General features: G+C 44.9%; 1 protein-coding gene across 1 annotated transcript in view; it reads right to left on the reverse strand.

Annotated features, from left to right (window-relative positions):
• Positions 1 to 16,499, reverse strand: part of LOC139266273 (probable G-protein coupled receptor 149) — a 45,889-nt gene extending 29,390 nt beyond the window's left edge. The window contains exons 1-3 of the mRNA XM_070884101.1: positions 16,287 to 16,499; positions 11,249 to 12,208; positions 8,510 to 8,702 (exon numbers count right to left, since the gene is read on the reverse strand). Coding sequence (XP_070740202.1) covers positions 8,510 to 8,702; positions 11,249 to 12,208; positions 16,287 to 16,499 — 1,366 coding nt within the window. The remainder of the gene's footprint in view (positions 1 to 8,509; positions 8,703 to 11,248; positions 12,209 to 16,286) is intronic.
• Between the last annotated feature and the right edge of the window lie 6,429 nt (positions 16,500 to 22,928).

Genomic DNA, 22,928 nt, shown 5'->3' on the forward strand with positions numbered 1-22,928 from the left:
GGGACATTAAGGATAGTGTTAGATCCAAGGAAGAGGCATATAAATTGGCCAGAAAAAGCAGCAAAACTGAGGACTGGGAGAAATTTAGAATTCAGCAGAGGAGGACAAAGGGTTTAATTAGAGGGGGAAAATAGAGTATGAGAGGAAGCTTGCCAGGGACATAAAAACTGACTGCAAAAGCTTCTATACATATGTGAAGAGAAAAAGATTGGTGAACACAAACGTAGGTCCCTTGCAGTCGGACTCAGGTGAATTAATAATGTGGAAAAAAGAAATGGCAGACCAATTGAACAAATACCTTGATTCTGTCTTCACAAAGGAAGAAACAAATGACCTTCCGGATGTACTAGGGGACCGAGGGTCTAGTGAGAAGGAGGAACTGAAGGATATCCTTATTAGGCGTGAAATTGTGTTGGGGAAATTGATGGGATTGAAGGCCGATAAATCCCCAGGGTCTGATTGTCTGCATCCCAGCGTACTTAAGAAGGTGGCTCTAGAAATAGTGGATGCATTGGTAATCATTTTGCAACAGTCTATTGACTCTGGATCAGTTCCTATGGACTGGAGGATAGTTAATGTAACCCCACTTTTTAAAAAAGGAGGGAGAGAGAAAATGGGTAATTATAGACCGGTTAGCCTGAAATCAGTAGTGGGGAAAATGTTGGAATCTATTATTAAGGATGAAATAGCAGTGCATTTGGAAAGCGGTGACAGGATCAGTCCAAGTCAGCATGGATTTATGAAAGGGAAATCATGCTTGACCAAACTTCTGGAAATTTTTGAGGATTTAACTAGTAGAGTGGACAAGGGAGAACCAGTGGATGTGGTGTATTTGGACTTTCAAAAGGCCTTTGAGAGATTGGTGTACAAGAACAAGGCACATGGTATTGGGGGTAATATACTGGTGTGGATAGAGAATTGGTTGGCAGGCAGGAAGCAGAGAGTCGGGATAAATGGGTCCTTTTTGGAATGAGAGGCAGTAAGTAGTGGAGTACCGCAGGGCTCAGTACTGGGACCCCAGCTTTTCACAATATACATTAATGATTTGGATGAAGGAATTGAGGGTAATATCTCCAAGTTTGCAGATGACACTAAACTGGGTGGCGGTGTGAGCTGTGAGGAGGATGCTACGAGGCTGCAGGGTGATTTGGACAGGTTAGGAGAGTGGGCAAATGCATGGCAGATGCAGTATAATGTGGATAAATGTGAGGTTATCCACTTTGGTGGCAAAAACACGAAGGCAGAATATTATCTGAATGGCGGCAGATTAGGAAAAGGGGAGGTGCAACGAGACCTGGGTGTCATGGTTCATCAGTCATTGAAAGTTAGCATGCAGGTATAGCAGGTGGTGAAGAAGGCAAATGTCATGTTGGCCTTCATAGCTAGGGGATTTGAGTATAGGAGCAGGGAGGTCTTACTGCAATTGTACAGGGCCTTGGTGAGGCCTCACCTGGAATATTGTGTTCAGTTTTGGTCTCCTAATCTGAGGAAGGACGTTCTTGCTATTGAGGGAGTGCAGCGAAGGTTCACCAGACTGATTCCAGGGATGGCTGGACTGACATAAGAGGAGAGACTGGATCAACTGGGCCTTTATACATTGGAGTTTATAAGGATGAGAGGGGATTTCATAGAAATGTATAAGATTCTGACGGGACGGGACAGGTTAGATACGGGAAGACTGTTCCCGATGTTGGGGAAGTCCAGAACCAGGGGACACAGTCTTAGGATAAGGGATAGGCCATTTAGGACTGAGATGAGGAGAAACTTCTTCACTCAGAGAGTTGTTAACCTGTGGAATTCCCTACCGCAGAGAGTCGTTGATGCCAGTTCATTGGCTATATTCAAGAGGGAGTTAGATGTGGCCCTTACGGCTAAAGGGATCAAGGGGTATGGAGAGAAAGCGGGAAAGGGGTACTGAGGTGATTGATCAGCCATGATCATATTGAATGGTGGTGCAGGCTTGAAGGGCCAAATGGCCTACTCCTGCACCTATTTTCTATGTTTCTATGAAGTGTTATTGTACCATGTCCATGATACAAAACTCTTACAGGGCTTGACAGGGTGGGTGCAGGGAGGATGTTTTCCCTGGCTGGGGAGTCTAGAACCAGGGGTCACAGTCTCACAATAAGGGGTTGGCCATTTAGGACTGAGATGGGGAGGAATTTCTTCACTCAGGAGGCGATGAATCTTTGGAATTCTCTACCCCAGAGGGCTATGGAGGCTCAGTCATTGAGTATATTCAAGATGGAGATTGATAGATTTTTTGGATATTAAGGGAATCAAGGGATATGGGGATAATGCGGGAAAGTGGAGTTGAGGTAGAACTCAGTCATGATCACCGAATGGCCTAATCCTACTCTTATTTCTTATGTTCTTATGTCTTGTAAACTACTGACGATTTCAGGTTTTACTGCACTGCGCATTGCATTGGTATAGCATATTTCATGCCTTATGAATACTGAGTACATATTCCCAGGGAATCCCTCAGTAAAGAAATAAGTCATGTCCATATTTATTGCCTCTTAACTAAGGCACACTGCTCAGCACATCCACTGCATAACAATGGCTCAGATTTTGCTGGAGCAGGACGTCTTGCGGTGAGCACCATTATTTAGACTTTTTCCTGCAATATTCAGTTCAAAATTGTTTTGCCCTGCAAGCTGCTGGAAGTGCGAGCTGATAACAGAGTGGCATGGGCAACAGGGAATCTGGAACCTTAGAGGGGACCAGCAGTCTACCTTCTTAACCAATGAGATTTAAGGATTGAGAAGTAAACAGAGCGATGATGCAGATGAAAAGAAGGCGAATTAGAGTCAATCAGGTACAGAAAGCAAAATAAATAGAGAGATTAAAAGAGAGAAAAAGAAACAGAAAGAGAAAGCAAGATTTAAAAAAAATGTTACATTTTAAATTTCAAAAATCTTCAACAGTAATTTACTACCTGTGGGAAAGAGACCGCATAGTTTCAATTATTTCTGAGATTGGGTGGCATTGCAGCAACATAAATATCTTCATCAAAAGGTACTTACACTGTTAAGCAGCAGCCTTAAATTACTGCGACATGTTTAATTGGCAAGTTATTTGCAAATGCAGCAACTTCTTGAAACTCATGGGAGGTTGAAGGTGAGCTGCCAATTTTGCGAGGCTAACAGCAGAGTGGATCAAATCGTCCAGCAACTTGTGGCGGGTGATTCGCAACTCACAGGGTACCCCTTCCTCGCCACAAGTCGCTGCACAATTTACAATTTAGTAACACTGAGCGCCATTAAACACAACGTTATTTTGGCAGAAAAATCTGGGCCAATAAGTAAACTAAATTGATGCCTAATTGAGCACATCCAGTGAGTAGTTGAGCCATGCAGGCCACCAAGGTGCTAGGTTCAATCTCCGACCGGTGCTGAATGCTGATACTGATTGCTACGCTGCAATACCCACTGAGTTATCACCATAATTAATGACCAGGTAATCCGTGTTTGGTAGAGTATAAACTAAAGGGGATACTACTAAAGAGGGTGTATGAACAGAGAGATCTGGGGGTATATGTGCATCAATTATTGAAGGTGGCAGGGCAGGTTGAGAAAGTGGTTTAAATATGCATGCGGGATCCTGGGCTTCATAAATAGAGGCATAGAGCACAAAAGCAAGGAAGTTATGATGAACCTTTATAAAACACTGGTTCGGCTTCAACTGGAGCATTGTGTCCAATTCTGGGCACCGCATTTTAGAAAGGATGCGAAGGCCTTAGAGACGGTGTAGAAAAGATTTAGAAGAATGATTCCAGGGATGGGGGACTTCAGTTACATGGATAGACTGGAGAAGCTGGGGTGGTTCTCCGTAGAGCAAGGAAGGTTGAGAAGAGATTTGATAGAGGTGTTCAAAATCATGAGGGGGTCTAGAGGGAAACTGTTCCCATTGGCTGAAGGGTCGAGAACCAGCGGACACAGATTTAAGGTGATTGCAAAAGCACAAAAGGGGACATGAGGAAAAACTTTTTTACGCAGCGAGTGATTAGGATCTGGAATGCACTGCCTGAGAGGGTGGTGGAGGCAGACTCAATCGTGGCTTTCAAAAGAGAATTGGATAAGTACTCGAAGGAATAAAATTTGCAGGGCGACGGGGAAAGGGCGAGGGAGTGGGACTCGGTGAAGTGCTCTTGCACAGAACCAGCACAGGCTTGACGGGCTGAATTACCTCCTTCTGTGCTGTAACCATTCTATGATTCTATTCTATTCTATGATTCATGGAGAATTAAGGGATATGGGGATCGGGCGGAAAAGTGGAGTTGAGGTCGAAGATCAGCCATGGTCTTATTGAATGGCGTAGCAGACTGGATGGGCCGCATGGCCTACTCCAGCTCTTAATTCTTATGTTCTTACCTTTTGAATAATATAATGCTTATGGGCTTGCTGGGAATAGTGAGCAGAGGAAATCTTTATGATCTTGCTACGTATGATGACCAGTGGATTTTTATTTTGAGCCCAATATCATTTCTCATGAGTCATTTATCTTATTCATGGTGACAGGTTTTTAAAATCAGATTTCAGTCCTTTCTAGGTTTTGGCATCTGTAGAATTGTTTCTGTTTCGTATTGCCATTGTTGCTTCACCTCACAGCTTGGCTCTAACAGCTGATGACTTGTGTTGATCTCTCTACATTTTGGTAAAAAAATGCAAAAGCTTTGAAGGAAAATATTTTTAATTTGGAATAATTTGCAAGAGTAGCAAATGGGATAGAAGCATTCCCTTCATGAAACACGACCCGTGTTGCCTAACAGTGACTTTTAATGTTTGCTCATTGCCCAGTCATCCTGACTGCTGTGAACAAAATATCTCTTCAGGAAGCAATTCTCTTTTGATAATGTGCCCACTTCAAAGCAAATTGTCTGAAACTGCACACGGTTGTTAGGTAAATGGATTTTTAGGAGATGGCCTTTGCATACGAGCGATAACATTGCTAAGTGTATAATCTATCCGGGGACTGTGCAATTTTCAGGCTCTGAGTATGTATCATAATAGGGTGGACTTCCCAGGTCCTTTCCACCTCCAGCCTCAACTGCAAGCCTGATTAAAAGCCATTAGTCAGGAAGAAGTAATTTCCTTTCGAATGTGGCCTCACAATGGAGTGAAATTTGGATTACCATGGTCCATCTGGGTTTGGATTAGTTGCAAATTGCGAATAAATCTGCATTCATGCTTGCAGTCTGAAGAAGCGATTTGCTGAATTGTGATGATGATCTTTCAGCTTCGTGGAGAGAGGTGCAGGGTCAAGTCAGCTGTATAATTTTCCTGCGATATTTTTAAATATAGCCATGTCAAATACTTGAATGAAAGACAAGTGCAATTTTTTGGCCCAAAATTCGCTGCCAAAATAATGGTGAGGCTAATGGTGCCCTCTGTTATTTGTGCACAAATGGTATAGCAACTGCAGGCGGTTAAATGCAAAAATCCACGAGTTGCTGGTGGAGATGCTTCATGAAAAGATAGCTTCACGAAAACAGCACCTCGCTGTCTGCCTCCCATTCCAATCCATTGAGCAGCGTGAAGTTCCTGTACTTGTACTGTAGACACGAAGTAAACTCATCACAGAAAGTTAAGACAAGTCATTTCAAGTCTAAGTACCCTTTTAACAACGTGATAAGTGTTAATTACTGCCAGTTAACCTTTCTGGCACTGAAAATAAACTTTTACAAGTGTGGAATTTCATTCCTTCAAGTTTTAATTTTTGTTGGAGATTTAAAAACAAATGTAATTTTTAAAAACTTTTTCTTTCTGTCTCTTTTTTCTCTCTCTCTTAATCGAATCGTAATTTCTCTTCCTGTACCTGATTTGACATTGAATTCACCGCTCTTACTTACACTTTCTTCTCAGTCCTTGCAGTGTTCATTTCACAATCATTAAATCTGATTTGGTTAAGGAGATACGCAGTTGCTTGACCTGTTCGCTCAGATCCCAGATGCCCTGTATAGCATCTCCATCTCGCACTTTCAACAACTTGCAATGCAAAATATCACAGCAACCAAGCGGTCAAAGACCAGTCCAACTAGCAGCAGGCGCCGTTTATTGCGCTGCCACTACAAGTTTTGAGCCAATATATGCAGGTACTGCAATAGTGAAGTGTGGATAAACCATTACTCTCCACATGGCTTTGTACATTAGAATTAAGGCTGATCAATTGTGCCAAGCCAAAGAAAATGGAGTGCCGGAATTTGATGAAAAAATAACAGCATCTGAACTACATTCAGTGTTATTAATGCATAAATCATCCAGCAACTTGTGGTGGGGAAGACACACCCCAGATGTTGTGAATCATCGCAAGTTGCTGGACGATTTGCGTTTTTCGGCATTAGCTTTGTGGAAATTGTCTTCAACCTCCTCATGAAGATGTTGCATTTGCACATTAATTGCCCATTAAACTCACTGCAGAAAGTTTGTCTAGTAATTTACACTATAAATACCCATTTAACAATGTGATTGTTGAAAATAACTGTCAATCAACCTCTCTGGCCCAGAGAGTGAACAATTAAATTGTGGAGTCTCATTTCTACAGGCAGTGAATTGTTGTTAGAGGTTTTTAAAATGTCAAATTTAATGGTTTTAATTATATTGTTTCCTTTTCCTTTCTATCTTTTTTTCCCTCTCTCTCTTAATCCAATCTTTCATTCCTCTCTTTATTTCTCTGTCTGTACTTGATTTGACATTGAATTCACCCACTCTAATTTGCACCTCTTCCTGAGTTCCTGGGCTGATTCTTTCTCAATCCTTAAATCTCATTGGTTAAGGAAATAGACTGTTGGTCCTATTGTTCATCAAGGTCCTAGATGCCCCGTTGCACTTGTTGCATCCTTATCAGCTCACACTTCCAGGGCAAAATTATTTTGAGCTGAAGGGTGCAGGAAAATGTCTAACTAACGGGGGCTACCATGAGATGCCCCACTCCAGGAAATTCCAGCCACTTATCTTCATCCTTGCTTATAAATGCCTCCCTGGCTTCACTACCTCAACCTCCCACCTCCTCAACCTCTTGGTCACAGACTCTACTCTTGGGTCACAGACTCTACTCTTCTGACGGGAGTTGTCTATAGTTAGACCATTGGTGCCGCCTTGTGTAATCTAACCCCAGCACACTGGAATTCCCTTCCTTAAACCCCTTTCCCTCATCACATCTCTCCCCACTTTAAAAGGAGAAACTCTCGGATGCCCACTATTAGGTGACATATTACTAAGCAGTAGTGGTTATAGGGTTAACAGGCTCAAATCCAGCCCCAGACAGAGAGAATGTAGGAGCGAGAATACTGTGAGTAGAAAGGCTTGCACTGAAGGTTAAACGAGGATAGGTGCCAACATGTCTAGAAACGGTGATGACTAATGCTTGAGTGTGAGAAATGTCCTGAGGGATAAGGAAGGGCTGCCCTCCCCCCTCCCCTGCCCCCAAGGCCAATCTGACAGCTCAAATGTGTAACGTGTCTGGAGAATAATAACCAGACAGAGCCGCAATGTGCATGTGCAACAGGATGGAAATGATTTATCTGAACGCTGGCATGCCTACGTACTTTCATTACATACAGCTCGTATGCTTACACATTAATCTTCTATACTATGGGTGTGCTTACATACTAACCCCATGTTAACCTTATGTACTGAACAGTATAAAAGGTGGAACATGCTGGGAAATTGCAGGAATGCTAATTACATAGAATGTACAGCACAGAAACAGTCCATTCGGCCCAACTGGTCTATGCCGACATGTATGTCCACATGAGCCCCCTCCCACCCTACTTCATCTAACCCTATCAGCATATCCTTCTATTCTTTTCTCCCTCATGTGTTTATCCAGCTTCCCCTTAAATGCATCTGTGCTATTTGCTATTCAACCACTTCCTGTGGTAGCGAATTCCACATTCTCACCACTCTCTGGGTAAAGAAGATTGTCCTGAATTCCTTATTTGATTTATTGGTCTTGATTACCATGAGTGGTCAGCGGGGTTAGCTCACGAATCCCCAATGAGTTTATTACTTGTGATATCAAGGTAACAATATCATTAGTCCTGCAAACGTTGGTTTTGTATTGATTTGATAAATAAAGATTATTGATCAAACGACTCTCTGTTTCTTGAGTCCACAAGCCTGTGTTGAATTAAAAGGATAAGGACTGTCCTAAGACCCACTTCTTCAACTGTACATTCAATCACCCCTTCAACCCTCCTCCAAACTCTTTCTAGATGTTAGAGACCCCTCTGTAAAAATACCCTGGTACCTTTAACTATTTTGAAGGTGCTTTGTAAGTGCTAGTTGCACTGGTAGTTATCAATCGTATCTAGGATGCTGTTGCATTAACAATCAACTGCATTAATCTTAATAAGAAGTTTTCATATCATAGATAATGTATGGGAGATTCACACTTGTTCTGAATCAAAGTCTCCTAGTTGTAACTGTCCCAAACATCACATGCATTGGTTCCTGGGCACGTGCTGACTGTATGCATGTCAGGCGTATTATAGAACCTCTCTTACCCCTGGCTGGCTCTGAGGCGACTGTGTACACACTCTTTCTGCAGTTGATGATGCAGCCACATGGCAGATGAATCCATCGCTCAGAGAGAACAAACACTGGTGTTACAGCAGCTGCCAGCAAGGTCAGGACAAAACCCAGAGACTCGAAGGGCACATTCTCAAGTTTGGTAACATGATGGACGAGCAGTTGTATCTGTGAAACACAGGCAACAGTCAAGTGGTCATCCAGCCACACAATGCAACCATGAAATCATAAATCTCTCAAACATGAATACACATCACAGCCATCGAAGATAGAATCTTTGCTCACTTTTAGGTAAAATAGAGAAGGATGTTAGTGTTGCAATTCAAGTTTAAAAAAAGAATGAAAGACTTACATTTATATAGCGCCTTTCACAACACTGGACATCTCAAAGCACTTTACAGCCAATTAAGTATTTTTGAAGAGTAGTCACTGTTGGAATGTGGGAAATGCAACATCTAATTTGCGCACAAGCAAGCTCCCACAAACAGCAATGTGATAATGACCAGATAAACTGTTTTTGTTATGTTCATTGAGGGATAAATATTTAGCCAGGACACTGGAGATAACTCCCCTGCTCTTCTTCAAAATAGTGCTATGGGATCTTTTATGTCCACCTGAGAGGGCCCCAGTTTAACGGCTCATACAAAACTACTTAGGACCGAGTCGAGGAGAAACTTCTTCACTCAGAGAGTTGTTAACCTGTGGAATTCTCTACCGCAGAAAGTTATTGAGGCCAATTCGTTAGATATATTCAAAAGGGAGTTAGATATGGCCCTTACGGCTAAAGGGATCAAGGGGTATGGAGAGAAAGCAGGAAAGGGGTACTGAGGTGAATGATCAGCCATGATCTTATTGAATGGTGGTGCAGGCTCGAAGAGCCTAATGGCCTACTCCTGCACCTATTTTCTATGTTTCTATGTTTCCATGTCAAGGCCTTGGGAAGTATGCGGAGGAGATTTTCCAGAATGGTACCAGGTATGAGGAACTTTTGTTATGTGGAGAGACTAGAGAGGCTGAGTTTGTTCTCCTTAGAGCAGAGAAGGTTAAGGGGAAGCTTAACAGAGGTGATCAAAATTATGAAATTTTTGATAGAGTAAAAATAGCTATACAAAGAACTGTATAGCAAAGTGCTGTCTAGCGCTGGATTTTCAGCATTTCTGTTTTCGAGGCGATAATGGCGGTGGTGGTGGTGGGGTGGGGGGATGTTAGCGGGCAGGAATAGTTTTCACCTCAGTATGTAAGTATGGGCGTCTGGGCCCTGCGTCAGGGGGAGCAGCACTTAGGGAGGCACTGTACACCTCTCTTGGTGCTGGGATGGGAAACTCCCGAGCTGAAGAGCCGGGCCGGGAACACTCCGAGAGAAGCCGGGGGGTTGGAGAGAACCTCAAAAAACACAAAAACATTCCTAAAACATTGCCCATGCCAACGCAACACAAATCACACAAACATATAAAACAAATAACACTCGCACTTACTTTTGGAGCCCATTACCTTCCTCTCCACCGCCCACATCCTGGGACCACTCTGATTTCCCAGACGGTTATTGCAGGTGCACTTCCAGGCAGATGGGTCGGGCAACACTCAAAACTCGCGCCGATGTCGCAACCAGAGATATTGCACACCCGGTGCAGCTCTTCTCGGCGGTGCTGCTCAGCGCCATCGCAAAACCCGACCGGAGGATCGCGGCTACGCGCTGGAAACCTCAGCGCTGCCTTTCACATAGAAACATAGAAAGTAGGTGCAGGAGTAGGCCATTCGGCCCTTCGAGCCTGCACCACCATTCAATATGATCATAGCTGATCATGCAACTTTAGTACCCCATTTCTGTTTTCTCTCCATACCCCTTGATCCCTTTAGCCGTAAGGGCCACACCTAACTCCTTTTTGAATATATCTAACGAACTGGCCTCAACAACTTTCTGCGGTAGAGAATTCCACAGGTTCACAACTCTCTGAGTAAAAAAGTTTCTTCTCATCTCGGTCCTAAATGGCTTAGCCCTTATCCTTATGACCCCTGGTTCTGGACTTTCCCAACATCGGGAACATTCTTCCTGCATCTAACCTGTCCAATCCCGTCAGAATTTTGTATATCTCTATGAGATCTCCTGTCCACCCCACTCCAGGGGCGAAACCCGTAGCGCAAAGGACCGGAAAATACAGCCCATATATGAATTTGCTTACATTATTTTGTTTTTTTGTTGTTGCAAACTGCAAGTTCCTTGATGTTAAAGTGCTGTTCTGATGTGGTGCCTGAATTTGAACAAAGGCACTTTGTAATTCAGGAAGTATTGAACATGGGGACTGAAACACCGAATGATTGGGGTGCCCGGCAGCCAAGATGTCCCAGTGCACATTTCTCACTCCCTTTAAACAGGAAAGCCTCCGGTTTGCAGTTGGTGTTCCTGCACAGTTTGGGGAATAAGAGATGAGAGTTGCGAGATGTACTGGAGTTGCTTTGGGTACCGGTTTGTCACAGTGAAGTATGCAGCAGGTTCGAGGTTTTACGGTAAGTTGCACATGAATTCAATCGGCCCCTTTGTATCACACAATCCGAACGCTCGCCGCAGACTACTGTGCAATCTATTTCTGCTTTTAACCAGGTTGTTGAATTAAACCCATCGCAATGGTTTATCCCCAGAAAGAGCAGTTTGAGGCAAAACGGTTTAACTTTTATACTTTAGGGTTGGCTAGATATATTTAGATCATTTCACTTACCATCAGAGGCAGCCACAAGACAATCTTGGTCATAGCTAAAATCAAGGAGAAGCGCTTTTGAGCGAAGACTACGGTTGGGTTCGTGTGCTTGAAGCCGCCGCTTTTGCAATGCGATGAATGAGGAATTTCAGACCTAGCCTTGATATCGGAGCTCCAGTTTCTGTCGGTCTGGAAGCACCTTAAAGTTCTGTCGACGGGGTCCTCCAAAGGGGAGAGGTTGCTCGCCGGAGCCGGGCCATCGGTCACTTCGTGATAATTGGGATAGAAGTGTCTGAGTTGCTGCCCGTCGGAGCAAAGCAGTTTGTAAGTGAGGGGGACGGAGAAGGTGATGAGGACTATGAGACACAGGGTGTATAACCCGAAGAGAAACGCCACATAAGAGCTTCTATGATCGGCAAGGCACCCCCAAGGTGTTGGGGTGAAAGTGCCCCACCCAAAGACGGGCAGGAGGCTCACTAGCAGACTGATGACCCAAAGAATCGCCAGGAGCCAGGTCATGGAGAGGGATATCTGGCTGCCCTTGTGAAGCCCGGGTCGCTTGCTCGTGTAATAGTTATAGAAGACGATCAAGGAGGACTTGAGGGCGCTGCAGACCCCTTGGAGCAAGTAGAGGACGGCCGAGGCGGTGCACAGGGAGCTGGGCAGCCCCTCGCTGGCCCACTGCATGGACAGGAACATGGACAGGGCCACCACGTAGAGAAGGTCATCTGCGGAAAACGAGGCGACGATGATCACCAGCGAATTCTTGTTCCTTGTCTTCAGCAGGCAGACCAGCGAGTACACACTGCCCAGCAGGATGAGCAGCGTGCAGACCAGCGTGAGACAGAACAAAAAGACATTCAGCGATCTGCCCCCGACCTGAGTGTCCATGGTGGGACCCGTCATCTGGGCATCATCGCCGGCCGAGTAGGTCCTGTTCATGGGCCAAATGACCGGGGTCTCAGACATGGCTCTCCTGGACTGGCAGAAGCGAAGTGACAATTATCTCGCAGACGAAAGCAGTTGCAGGCACTTTAATTTGTCTGCCGTGCCTCGAGTTGCCCGTATCAGATGTCCTGGCTGAATGCCCATGGAGCAGATGTTGGACAGGTCATCCGTTCCTTTACCTGCTCACCCTCCTCTCCGGAAGCGCAGGTCGCTGTTCCCTCCTCGTGGTGCTGAAATCCTGCTATGCTTCCAGTTGCTTTGTCTTGTACTTTGAGTTTGGACCTCAGTGCATTGATCCATACTCTTTGAGACCACTTTCCTCCACTTAGCTGTATCACCCCCTTACTGCTGATGAATTAGGTTCTGAACAACCTGCTATTTTTCTTTCAAAAGGGAGCTTAACAATGGTCGAGGCAGAGAGAGAGAAGTGTACGTGCCTTGTGAAGAAGGCTTCATGAAGCACACACGTTTGCTGAGAATAGAGCGGGCGGCGAGGTGACGCGCCCAAGTACCGTCATCGCTCGATCTGCATATAATCCCGAACCAGGAAATCAGAATTCTTCCCCCCTCTTCGCTAGCTGTTTACTATTGCACGTGTTGTGCAGATTTAACTCAATCTGCATCTTCAGGAAAAGCTCACTAAAGTATCATCCCGAGGCTGCTATAGTTACCTCCACACCAGACTTGGTTTCAAAGAGCTATGCTGATCAAAGGAAAGCACTAGAGCACAGGTGCACTTTGTCCATTTACGTATGCAATATGCATTACCTTATGTTAATACTTCTAGGGTGACGCTTGTGCAGCGTGGATACAGTCGATTGAATTACATTAAGGACAGTAGCAACCCTTGTTGAAATAAAGACTTGGATTTATATAGTTTGCGCACAGCAAGCTCCCACAGCAAGTGTGCTACCCATTGAGCCACAGCTGGCAATAAGGAAAGACATGCATTTATAAAGTGCCTTTCACAATCTCAGGATGTCCCAATGCACTTTACACCCAATGAAGTACTTGAGCTGCAGATCAGATCTAATTGAATGGTGGAACAGGCTCGAGGGGCTGAATGGCCTCCTTCTGTTCCTATGTTCCATGGCAGTGTAGTCACTGTTGTAATGTAGGAAATGTGGCAGCCAATTTTTACACAGCAGCTCCCACAAACAGCAAATTTGTAATGATCAGATATTCAGTTTTTAGTGATGTTGGTTGTGGGATAAATATTGGCCTGGACACCGGGGAGAGCGCCACTGCTCTTTTTCAAAATGGTGCCATGGGATCTTTTATGTCCACGTGAGAAAGCGGCCTCACCTCGTTGACCAAATTTTGGGTCATCACTCCTAACATCTTCTTTGGCTTGGTCTCCATTCTTGCTTTATTGCACCTCTGTTCGGAAGTTTTTCTGCATTAAAGGTGGAATTTTTTTTTTACAGTGAGTTGTCATGATCTGGAATGCACTGCCTGAAAGGGCGGTGGGAGCAGGTTCAACAGTAACATTCAAAACTGAATTGGATAAATACTTGAAGGGGAGATAATTCCAGTGTTGTGGGGAACGAGCAGTGGAGTGGGACTGATTGGACAGCTCGTTCAAAGACTCGGCATTGGCTCAATGGGCCGGATGGCGTCATTCTGTGCTGTAAGATTCTATGGCCCTGGTTTTCATGAGCTGCAAGGCCCGCCCATTTGCTGCCCAAAGGACTGCCAATGGCCGCCGAAGACCGGGCGGTACTTTGCCTGAAAGATTCCTCTAAAAGAGGTTGCAGTACTGACCGGTGGCAAAATAATGGCTTACGCCGTCAATCTGGGCGGCAGCAGGCGGGAGCTCTCAATCTCGGCAGCAAAGAAACTTGCCGCCCAAGTGCTGCCGAGGATGGAGTCGGGCCCAGGGAGGGTGGAAAACCTGAAAAGTAAAAACATCACAAAAAAAAAATCACCGGAACACCTTCAGGAGACCCCATCTAGGTTAGTCGTTGTAAAAAAATTTTTTTTTTAAAGATTTTCACTAGCCTTCTTTTGCAGGTCTTCATATCTACCATCGGGGTTAGAATAGCCTCCATGCAATGGTCCTTCCCCTGCTGGTGCTGACTCCTGCCGACTCCCGCTCGCACCAATCTGGCAGTTTGGCGGACGGGAGCCCATTTATGCTACTTGGCTGCCAGGGGACGTCAGCGGGTGGTTTCTGGCCTGCTCTCCCCTCCCGCCCGCACCAACCCACGTGGAAACTGGGAGCGAGAGGAAAACTCGGCGGCAGTCACTGGAAGCAGGCGGCAATGGGCCGTAAGGCCACCAATATGGGGGCCTATGATTCTACATAAATACAAGTTGTCACGTCATGGGAAGACTTCAAGTTGTACAGTGGGAGAATCGACCTGATAAATGCTGGGAAATGATACACTTCTGAACTGTCTACACTGAAGCATTTAGTTAATTGCAGGGACAGACTTGCAGGGACAGCCTGCTTTCATTATTAAAAAAATGTTAATGAAGGCATTAAAGTACTCAAAAGACAATTCTGTGGGTTAATTTAATGGAATGTTATTCTGATTGGTGGCCGTGCCTTCAGTTGCCTAGGCCCTAAGCTCTAGAACTCCCTCCCTAAACCTCTCCACCTCTACCTCTCTTTCCTCCTTCAAGATGCTCATTAAACCATAAGCTCTTTGACCAAGTATTTGGTCACCTGCCCTAATTTCACCTTATGTGGCTCGGTGTCAATTTTTGAAATCTCATAATACTGTTGTGAAGCACCTTGGGACATTTCACTACGTTAAAGGCAAAATTAAATACAAGTTTTGTTGTTGTTGAAACATGTAATTTTTTGAAGTTTTTGTTTTGCTTAAAATGTCTATTTTGGATATCAGAATTATTCACTTCTGAGAAAAAACGGCAGATGAAAGGGCTTGGATTTCTTTGGCTTTGAGTTGTTATTTTGTTTTATCTCCCTTTGCTTTGCTTACTGTTTTTTCATGATTAGTTGTTTTCATAAGCCTTTAATAAGTTAGCATTGATTCGTTGCTGCTTTATTTTGAGCCAATCAGCAAAGCATGGTGGAACAAGCATGACTGACAAAGAGTGACAGAAGAGTATCATAGAAATAAATGTTACGCTTGTTGGAAATGTTAGAAGCAAGACCTTTAATGTAATATAGATCGCCGCTATATTGCTACTGTTGTTCATTACATATAATGGGCCTGAAATTGGTGGACATATCACTGCATACCGCCTGGGGACCGCCGACATATCGCCCCAAGTTGCAAAATTGATCAAAAAATAACTACATACCACCCACGTACCGCCCGGTGGGAAATTCATCAGCGACATACCGCCAGGCGGTATGCACACCGTCCGTCCACATGGAGCATCGTACAGACCGCCCAAAAGTCAAACATTGGTAGCATACCGCCATCATACCACTGGAGCTGCACACAGTTTGAAAAAAGATGCTTTTATGCCGGCAGTATGTCGGCGGAGTGTAAACTACAAAGGTGCTCCCCTCTCAGCGATATCTAATCCCCCCAGCGATCTAGTCCTCCCCCCCAGAGATCTCTAATCCCCCGAGCGATCTAATCTCCCCAGTGATCTATTCCTACCCCCAGCGATTTATAGTCCTCCCCCCACCCCAGAGAGATCTAATCCCCCCCAGAGAAAAAATCCACCCCCTCCAGAGATTTAGTCCTCCTCCCCCCCCCCACAAAGAGATCTAACCCCCCTAGAGATCTAATCCCCCTAGAGATCTAACCCCCCCAGGGAGATCTAATCCCCCCAGTGATCTAGTCCTCCCCCAGAGTTCTAACCCCCCTCACCAAGATCTAATCCCTCCGAGGGAAATCTAATCCCCCCTGCGATCAATCCTCCAGCCCCCCGCAGAGAGATCTACCCCCCCAGAGATTTAACCCCCCAGAGAGATCTAATCACCCCAGTGATTTAGTCCTCCCCCCGCAGAGAGATCTACCCGCCAGAAATCTAATCTCCCTCCCCAAGATCTAATCCCTCCCCCAGAGATGTAATCTTCCCCCACCGAAAAACGCAAAAATAAATAAATAACAATGTAAGTATTATAAATAAATCAAAAACACTGCACAAAACAATTAAAAATCTAAATATACCTGCAGACACTTACCTGTGATCCGACGTTGGTAGTCTCTGGTTCCGAACTGGTGTTCTCAGCTGGGGGGGGGTGGGGGCGCGGGAATGGAGGTTGATGGAAGAGCGCGTGTGCGCAGAACTCGGGACCCGAAAAGTCCCGAGTACCAGACAACTTCCCCTGCACCGCCAGAGCAGACCGTTCGTCGCACTCCGCTGACGCAACGCTCAGGACTACCCAGACCAACATTGCCAGCACTCCGCCCCAGCGGTACTGGGCGGTGAAGATTGACCGACCACTGCGAGAGATAGAAACATAGAAACATAGAAAATAGGTGCAGGAGTAGGCCATTCGGCCCTTCTAGCCTGCACCGCCATTCAATGAGTTCATGGCTGAACATGCAACTTCAGTATCCCATTCCTGCTTTCTCGCCATACCCCTTGATCCCCCTAGTAGTAAGGACTTCATCTAACTCCTTTTTGAATATATTTAGTGAATTGGCCTCAACAACTTTCTGTGGTAGAGAATTCCACAGGTTCACCACTCTCTGGGTGAAGAAGTTTCTCCTCATCTCGGTCCTAAATGGCTTACTCCTTATCCTTAGACTGTGACCCCTGGTTCTGGACTTCCCCAACATTGGGAACATTCTTCCTGCATCTAACCTGTCTAAACCCATCAGAATTTTAAACGTTTCTATGAGGTCCCCTCTCATTGTTCTGAACTCCAGTGATTTCAAGCCCAGTTGATCCAGTCTTTCTTGATAGGTCAGTCCCGCCATCCCGGGAATCAGTCTGGTGAACCTTCGCTGCACTCCCTCAAGAGCAAGAATGTCCTTCCTCAGGTTAGGAGACCAAAACTGTACACAATACTCCAGGTGTGGCCTCACCAAGGCCCTGTACAACTTTAGCAACACCTCCCTGCCCCTGTACTCAAATTCCCTCGCTATGAAGGCCAACATGCCATTTGCTTTCTTAACCGCCTGCTGTACCTGCATGCCAACCTTCAATGACTGATGTACCATGACACCCAGGTCTCGTTGCACCTCCCCTTTTCCTAATCTGTCACCATTGAGATAATAGTCTGTCTCTCTGTTTTTACCACCAAAGTGGATAACCTCACATTTATCCACATTATACTTCATCTGCCATGCATTTGCCCACTTACCTAACCTATCCAAGTCGCTCTGCAGCCTCATAGCATCCTCCTCGCAGCTCACACTGCCACCCAACTTAGTGTCATCCGCAAATTTAGAGATACTACATTTAATCCCCTCGTCTAAATCATTAATGTACAGTGTAAACAGCTGGGGCCCCAGCATAGAACCTTGTGGTACCCCACTAGTCACTGCCTGCCATTCTGAAAAGTCCCCATTTACTCCTACTCTTTGCTTCCTGTCTGACAACCAGTTCTCAATCCATGTCAGCACACTACCCCCAATCCCATGTGCTTTAACTTTGCACATTAATCTCTTGTGTGGGACCTTGTCGAAAGCCTTCTGAAAGTCCAAATATACCACATCAACTGGTTCTCCCTTGTCCACTCAACTGGAAACATTCTCAAAAAATTCCAGAAGATTTGTCAAGCATGATTTCCCTTTCACAAATCCATGCTGACTTGGACCTATCATGTCACCTCTTTCCAAATGCGTTATGACATCCTTAATAATTGATTCCATCATTTTACCCACAACCGATGTCAGGCTGACCGGTCTATAATTCCCTGTTTTCTCTCTCCCTCCTTTTTTAAAAAGTGGGGTTACATTGGCTACCCTCCACTAGATAGGAACTGATCCAGAGTCAATGGAATGTTGGAAAATGACTGTCAATGCATTCGCTATTTCCAAGGCCACCTCCTTAAGTACTCTGAGATGCAGTCCATCAGGCCCTGAGGATTTACCGGCCTTCAATCCCATCAATTTCCCCAACACAATTTCCCGACTATTAAGGATTTCCCTCAGTTCCTCCTCCTTACTAGACCCTCTGACCCCTTTTATATCCGGAAGGTTGTTTGTGTCCTCCTTAGTGAATACTGAACCAAAGTACTTGTTCAATTGCTCCGCCATTTCTTTGTTCCCCGTTATGACTTCCCCTGATTCTGACTGCAGGGGACCTACGTTTGTCTTTACTAACCTTTTTCTCTTTACATATCTATAGAAGCTTTTGCAATACGTCTTAATGTTCCCTGCAAGCTTCTTCTCGTACTCCATTTTCCCTGCCCTAATCAAACCTCTTGTCCTCCTCTGTTGAGTTCTAAATTTCTCCCAGTCCCCGGGTTTGCTGCTATTTCTGGCCAATTTGTATGCCACTTCCTTGGCTTTAATACTATCCCTGATTTCCCTTGATAGCCACGGTTGAGCCACCTTCCCTTTTTTATTTTTACGCCAGACAGGAATGTACAATTGTTGTAGTTCATCCATGCGGTCTCTAAATGTCTGCCATTGCCCATCCACAGTCAACCCCTTCAGTATCATTCGCCAATCTATCCTAGCCAATTCACGCCTCATACCTTCAAAGTTACCCTTCTTTAAGTTCTGGACCATGGTCTCTGAATTAACTGTTTCATTCTCCATCCTAATGCAGAATTCCACCATATTATGGTCACTCTTCCCCAAGGGGCCTCGCACAATGAGATTGCTAATTAATCCTCTCTTATTACACAACACCCAGTCTAAGATGGCCTCCCCCCTAGTTGGTTCCTCGACATATTGGTCTAGAAAACCATCCCTTATGCACTCCAGGAAATCCTCCTCCACCGTATTGCTTCCAGTTTGGTTAGCCCAATCTATGTGCATATTAAAGTCACCCATTATAACTGCTGCACCTTTATTGCATGCACCCCTAATTTCCTGTTTGATGCCCTCCCCAACATCACTACTACTGTTTGGAGGTCTGTACACAACTCCCACTAACGTTTTTTGCCCTTTGGAGTTCTGCAGCTCTACATATATAGATTCCACATCATCCAAGCTAATGTCCTTCCTAACTATTACATTAATCTCCTCCTTAACCAGCAATGCTACCCCACCTCCTTTTCCTTTTATTCTATCCTTCCTGAATGTTGAATACCCCTGGATGTTGAGTTCCCAGCCCTGATCATCCTGGAGCCACGTCTCTGTAATCCCAATCACATCATATTTGTTAACATCTATTTGCACAGTTAATTCATCCACCTTATTACAGATACTCCTTGCATTAAGACAAAAAGCCTTCAGGCTTGTTTTTTTAACACCCTTTGTCCTTTTAGAATTTTGCTGTACAGTGGCCCTTTTTGTTCTTTGCCGTGGGTTTCTCTGCCCTCCACTTTTCCTCATCTCCTTTCTGTCTTTTGCTTTTGTCTCCTTTTTGTTTCCCTCTGTCTCCCTGCATTGGTTCCCATCTCCCTGCCATATTAGTTTAACTCCTCCCCAACAGCACTAGCAAACACTCCCCCTAGGACATTGGTTCCGGTCCTGCCCAGGTGCAGACCGTCTGGTTTGTACTGGTCCCACCTCCCCCAGAACCGGTTCCAATCTCCCAGGAATTTGAATCCCTCCCTGCTGCACCACTGCTCAAGCCACGTATTCATCTGCGCTATCCTGCGATTCCTACTCTGACTAGCATGTGGCACTGGTAGCAATCCCGAGATTACTACTTTTGAGGTCCTACTTTTTAATTTAGCTCCTAGCTCCTTAAATTCGTTTCGTAGGACCTCATCCCTTTTTTTACCCATGTCGCTGAAAATTGGCCGGCCCACCAAAGTCGGGCCCTATGGGTGTTATTGCTAATATATACTGACTGTGTTCGTGAGTGCTATTCAGAATATACTCTGTGACAGAGCGGAAGGAAAACAGATGAGAGAGTGTGAGGAAGATAGAATTAGAGAGCAGGAAGAAGCAGAGAGATCATTACAGAAAGAGGAAGGCAATATCATTTATTTGCCCATGAGCACTGCCACGGGAGATCAGTGCATAGAATCAAAATGGCGGCTGAGGCACAGTATGAATATCTTGAATGCAGTCAAACAAAAGGAACGGGAGGGCAAAATATTTCAAAATGCATAAGTTAAAGACCCTGTAAGAGATGTGCAGTTTTAGGTGTGGCTCAGTGGTCGTACTCTTGCCTCTGAGTCAGAGTGTCATTTGTTCAAGTCCCACTCTAGAGTTGAGCACATAATCTAGGCTGACACTTTGGTGCAATACTGAGGGAGTGCTGCACTATCAGAGGTGCTGTTTTCAGATGACACAATAAACCGAGGCCCTGTCTGCCCCCTCAAGTGAACGTGAAAGATCCCATGGCACTATTTCAAAGACGAGCAGGGGAGTTAACCCCGGTGTCCTGGCCAATATTTATCCCTCAACCAACATCACTAAAACAGATTATCTAGTCATTATCGCATTGCTGTTTTCGGAACCTGCTGTGCACACATTGGCTGCCACATTTCCTCCATTGCAACAGTGACTACACTTCAAAAATGCTTCATTGGTTGTAAAGTGCATTGGGATGTCCTGAGGTCGTGAAAAATCTTAAGAAAATGGAAAGGTCAACAGTTCCCATCCCTATCTGAGCGAAATGACAGCTTAGGACAGACAGGCACAGGGCTTTTGGCTGATTAACCCCACAGCAAGTCATTGGGCGAAACATTTGCATCTCCTCATAGGCCTCTCCACAGCCAGATAGATACAGGTCCCCAGGGTAATAGTGCCTTCTAAAGGGAGCTGGACAGCTTCTTGACTGGGGCAGGGATCATACCATATTGAAAGTAAGTGTCCTTATAGCGAACACTTGGTCTGTGTGATCTCCTGGGCTGGTTTCTATCGCCTGAGGTGGGCTGAAAAGAAATTTTCCCAGAGTATTTTTTCCCCTTCTTGGCCATGTTTTTTTTCCCTCTGGTTTCTTCCCTCTCCCAGGAGATTACATGGCTGTGGTGGAGTGGGGTTAGGAGGTTGAGAGGGAGGGGATGAGATGTGATTATTCATGGTGATCCAGCCATCATGGTGTGGGCCAGGCTTGATGGACTAGCTGGACTTCTGCTCATCAATTTTGTATGTTTGTAGTGTGGAACTCCCTCAACCCCCCGCTCCCTCCCAGTTACCTGCTCCACCACAAGGAGATATGACGAGACTGTCCTTGTCATTGAAGTTCAGATACGAAACCTTGATGCTAATAATCAAACAAAAGGAGCAATTCTGAAGAAATTAATTTCAGAAATCGGTTTTCTATTAACTGAATAGATGCCCCTGCTATTACTTACTTTTAACATTTGTTTTGTGTCACGGTGTGTATTGCTGGATTGATGGAAATGTGAATTTTTATTGAATGCATGTCAGACTCCGAGAGAGACAATCAGTGACTCCAACAGTTTTTGCGGTATTGTTTGAGCCCATTTCCACAGCTGCACACATAATCTGACAATATCTTCATGCTGCGAGAGACCTTGGTATCTCAAAAAGGTGGAATGAATGTGTTGATAAAAGAGATCTAAAATCAGATGTGTTCGCTATAATGGTTGGGAGTTATTTTGACTTTGTGAAATGAGTGATAGTGAATCGGCAACCCATTTTACATCTCTCTTGATTTTTAGTTCCGTGGAAATCAACTGCAGACATCGACCTCAAAAACAACTTTATAATCACTCACCTGCTTTTGTAACCTCTTATATTTATTTTGTCAATTTACTCTATCTTCTTAGAATGTGGAATTCGCGACCACAAGGAATAGTTAAGGTGAATAGCATAGATGCATTTCATCATCATAGGCGGTCCCTTGAACGAGGATAACGTGCTTCCACATGAGTTCACAGATGTTTCAATGAAGGACCCGATGTTCCAGTCCTGAACTCCAATTGAAGGGGTGGGAGATGCCTGTGAGTGGATTTTTTTAACGTGTGGTGACCGTTGCACATCAGCCATCACATGGGCTTGACAGAGCTAGGTCTTGGTCCAGTGGCAAGGATTAACCAGGATTACTGGAGACCAGCTCTGCTGCACGGGCCCTTGGCTCTTCTGTGCCCCTTACCCTCATTCGATGATTTTCCAGGGCCCGGCGCTCCAGCTCTATTTATAGCCCCGATCTACAGTGATGTTCTCACACAGGTCGGGGCGGCCCATTATGTTCCAGGGCCCGGTGCTCCAGCTCTATTTATAGCCCCGACCTGCAGTGGTGTTCTCACACAAGCTGACACACCTCATTGTCGTGCTGTTACTTCTAGACTTGACCATTCCAACGCACTCCTGGCCGGCCTCCCACATTCCACCCTGCGTAAACTAGAGGTGATCCAAGAGGTGAGGAAGAGAGATGTGGGAGTATTTTACAGACCTGCATAACATGAACATTTAAGAGGAATGTCTGTAAATGCAAATCAAATAGAGGCGGTAAAAAGAGATGAGGGAAAGGATTTGGATAAAATTATTAGTTGGCAAAATCTACAGACCAGTAGTGAAATTTGTTCAAGAAAACATTGGACGAGAAGGAGATGCTAGATAAACATGTTAGGATGAACTAAATAGAAGGTTATGTTGATAGGGTGAGATTAAGTGGGGTGGGAGGAGGCTCTTGTGGAACATCAACATCGACCTGGACCAGTTGGGCCTGTACATTCTATGTAATTCTATACCAGTTATTTGCTATTCCATGTTTAATTTTACCTTTTGCTAATTATGGTCCTAAAGTTAATAAACAATTAATAGTTTATGACTTTGTT

The sequence above is a fragment of the Pristiophorus japonicus genome, chromosome 6 (genome assembly GCF_044704955.1).
Source record: "Pristiophorus japonicus isolate sPriJap1 chromosome 6, sPriJap1.hap1, whole genome shotgun sequence".
Lineage (NCBI taxonomy): Eukaryota > Metazoa > Chordata > Chondrichthyes > Pristiophoridae > Pristiophorus > Pristiophorus japonicus.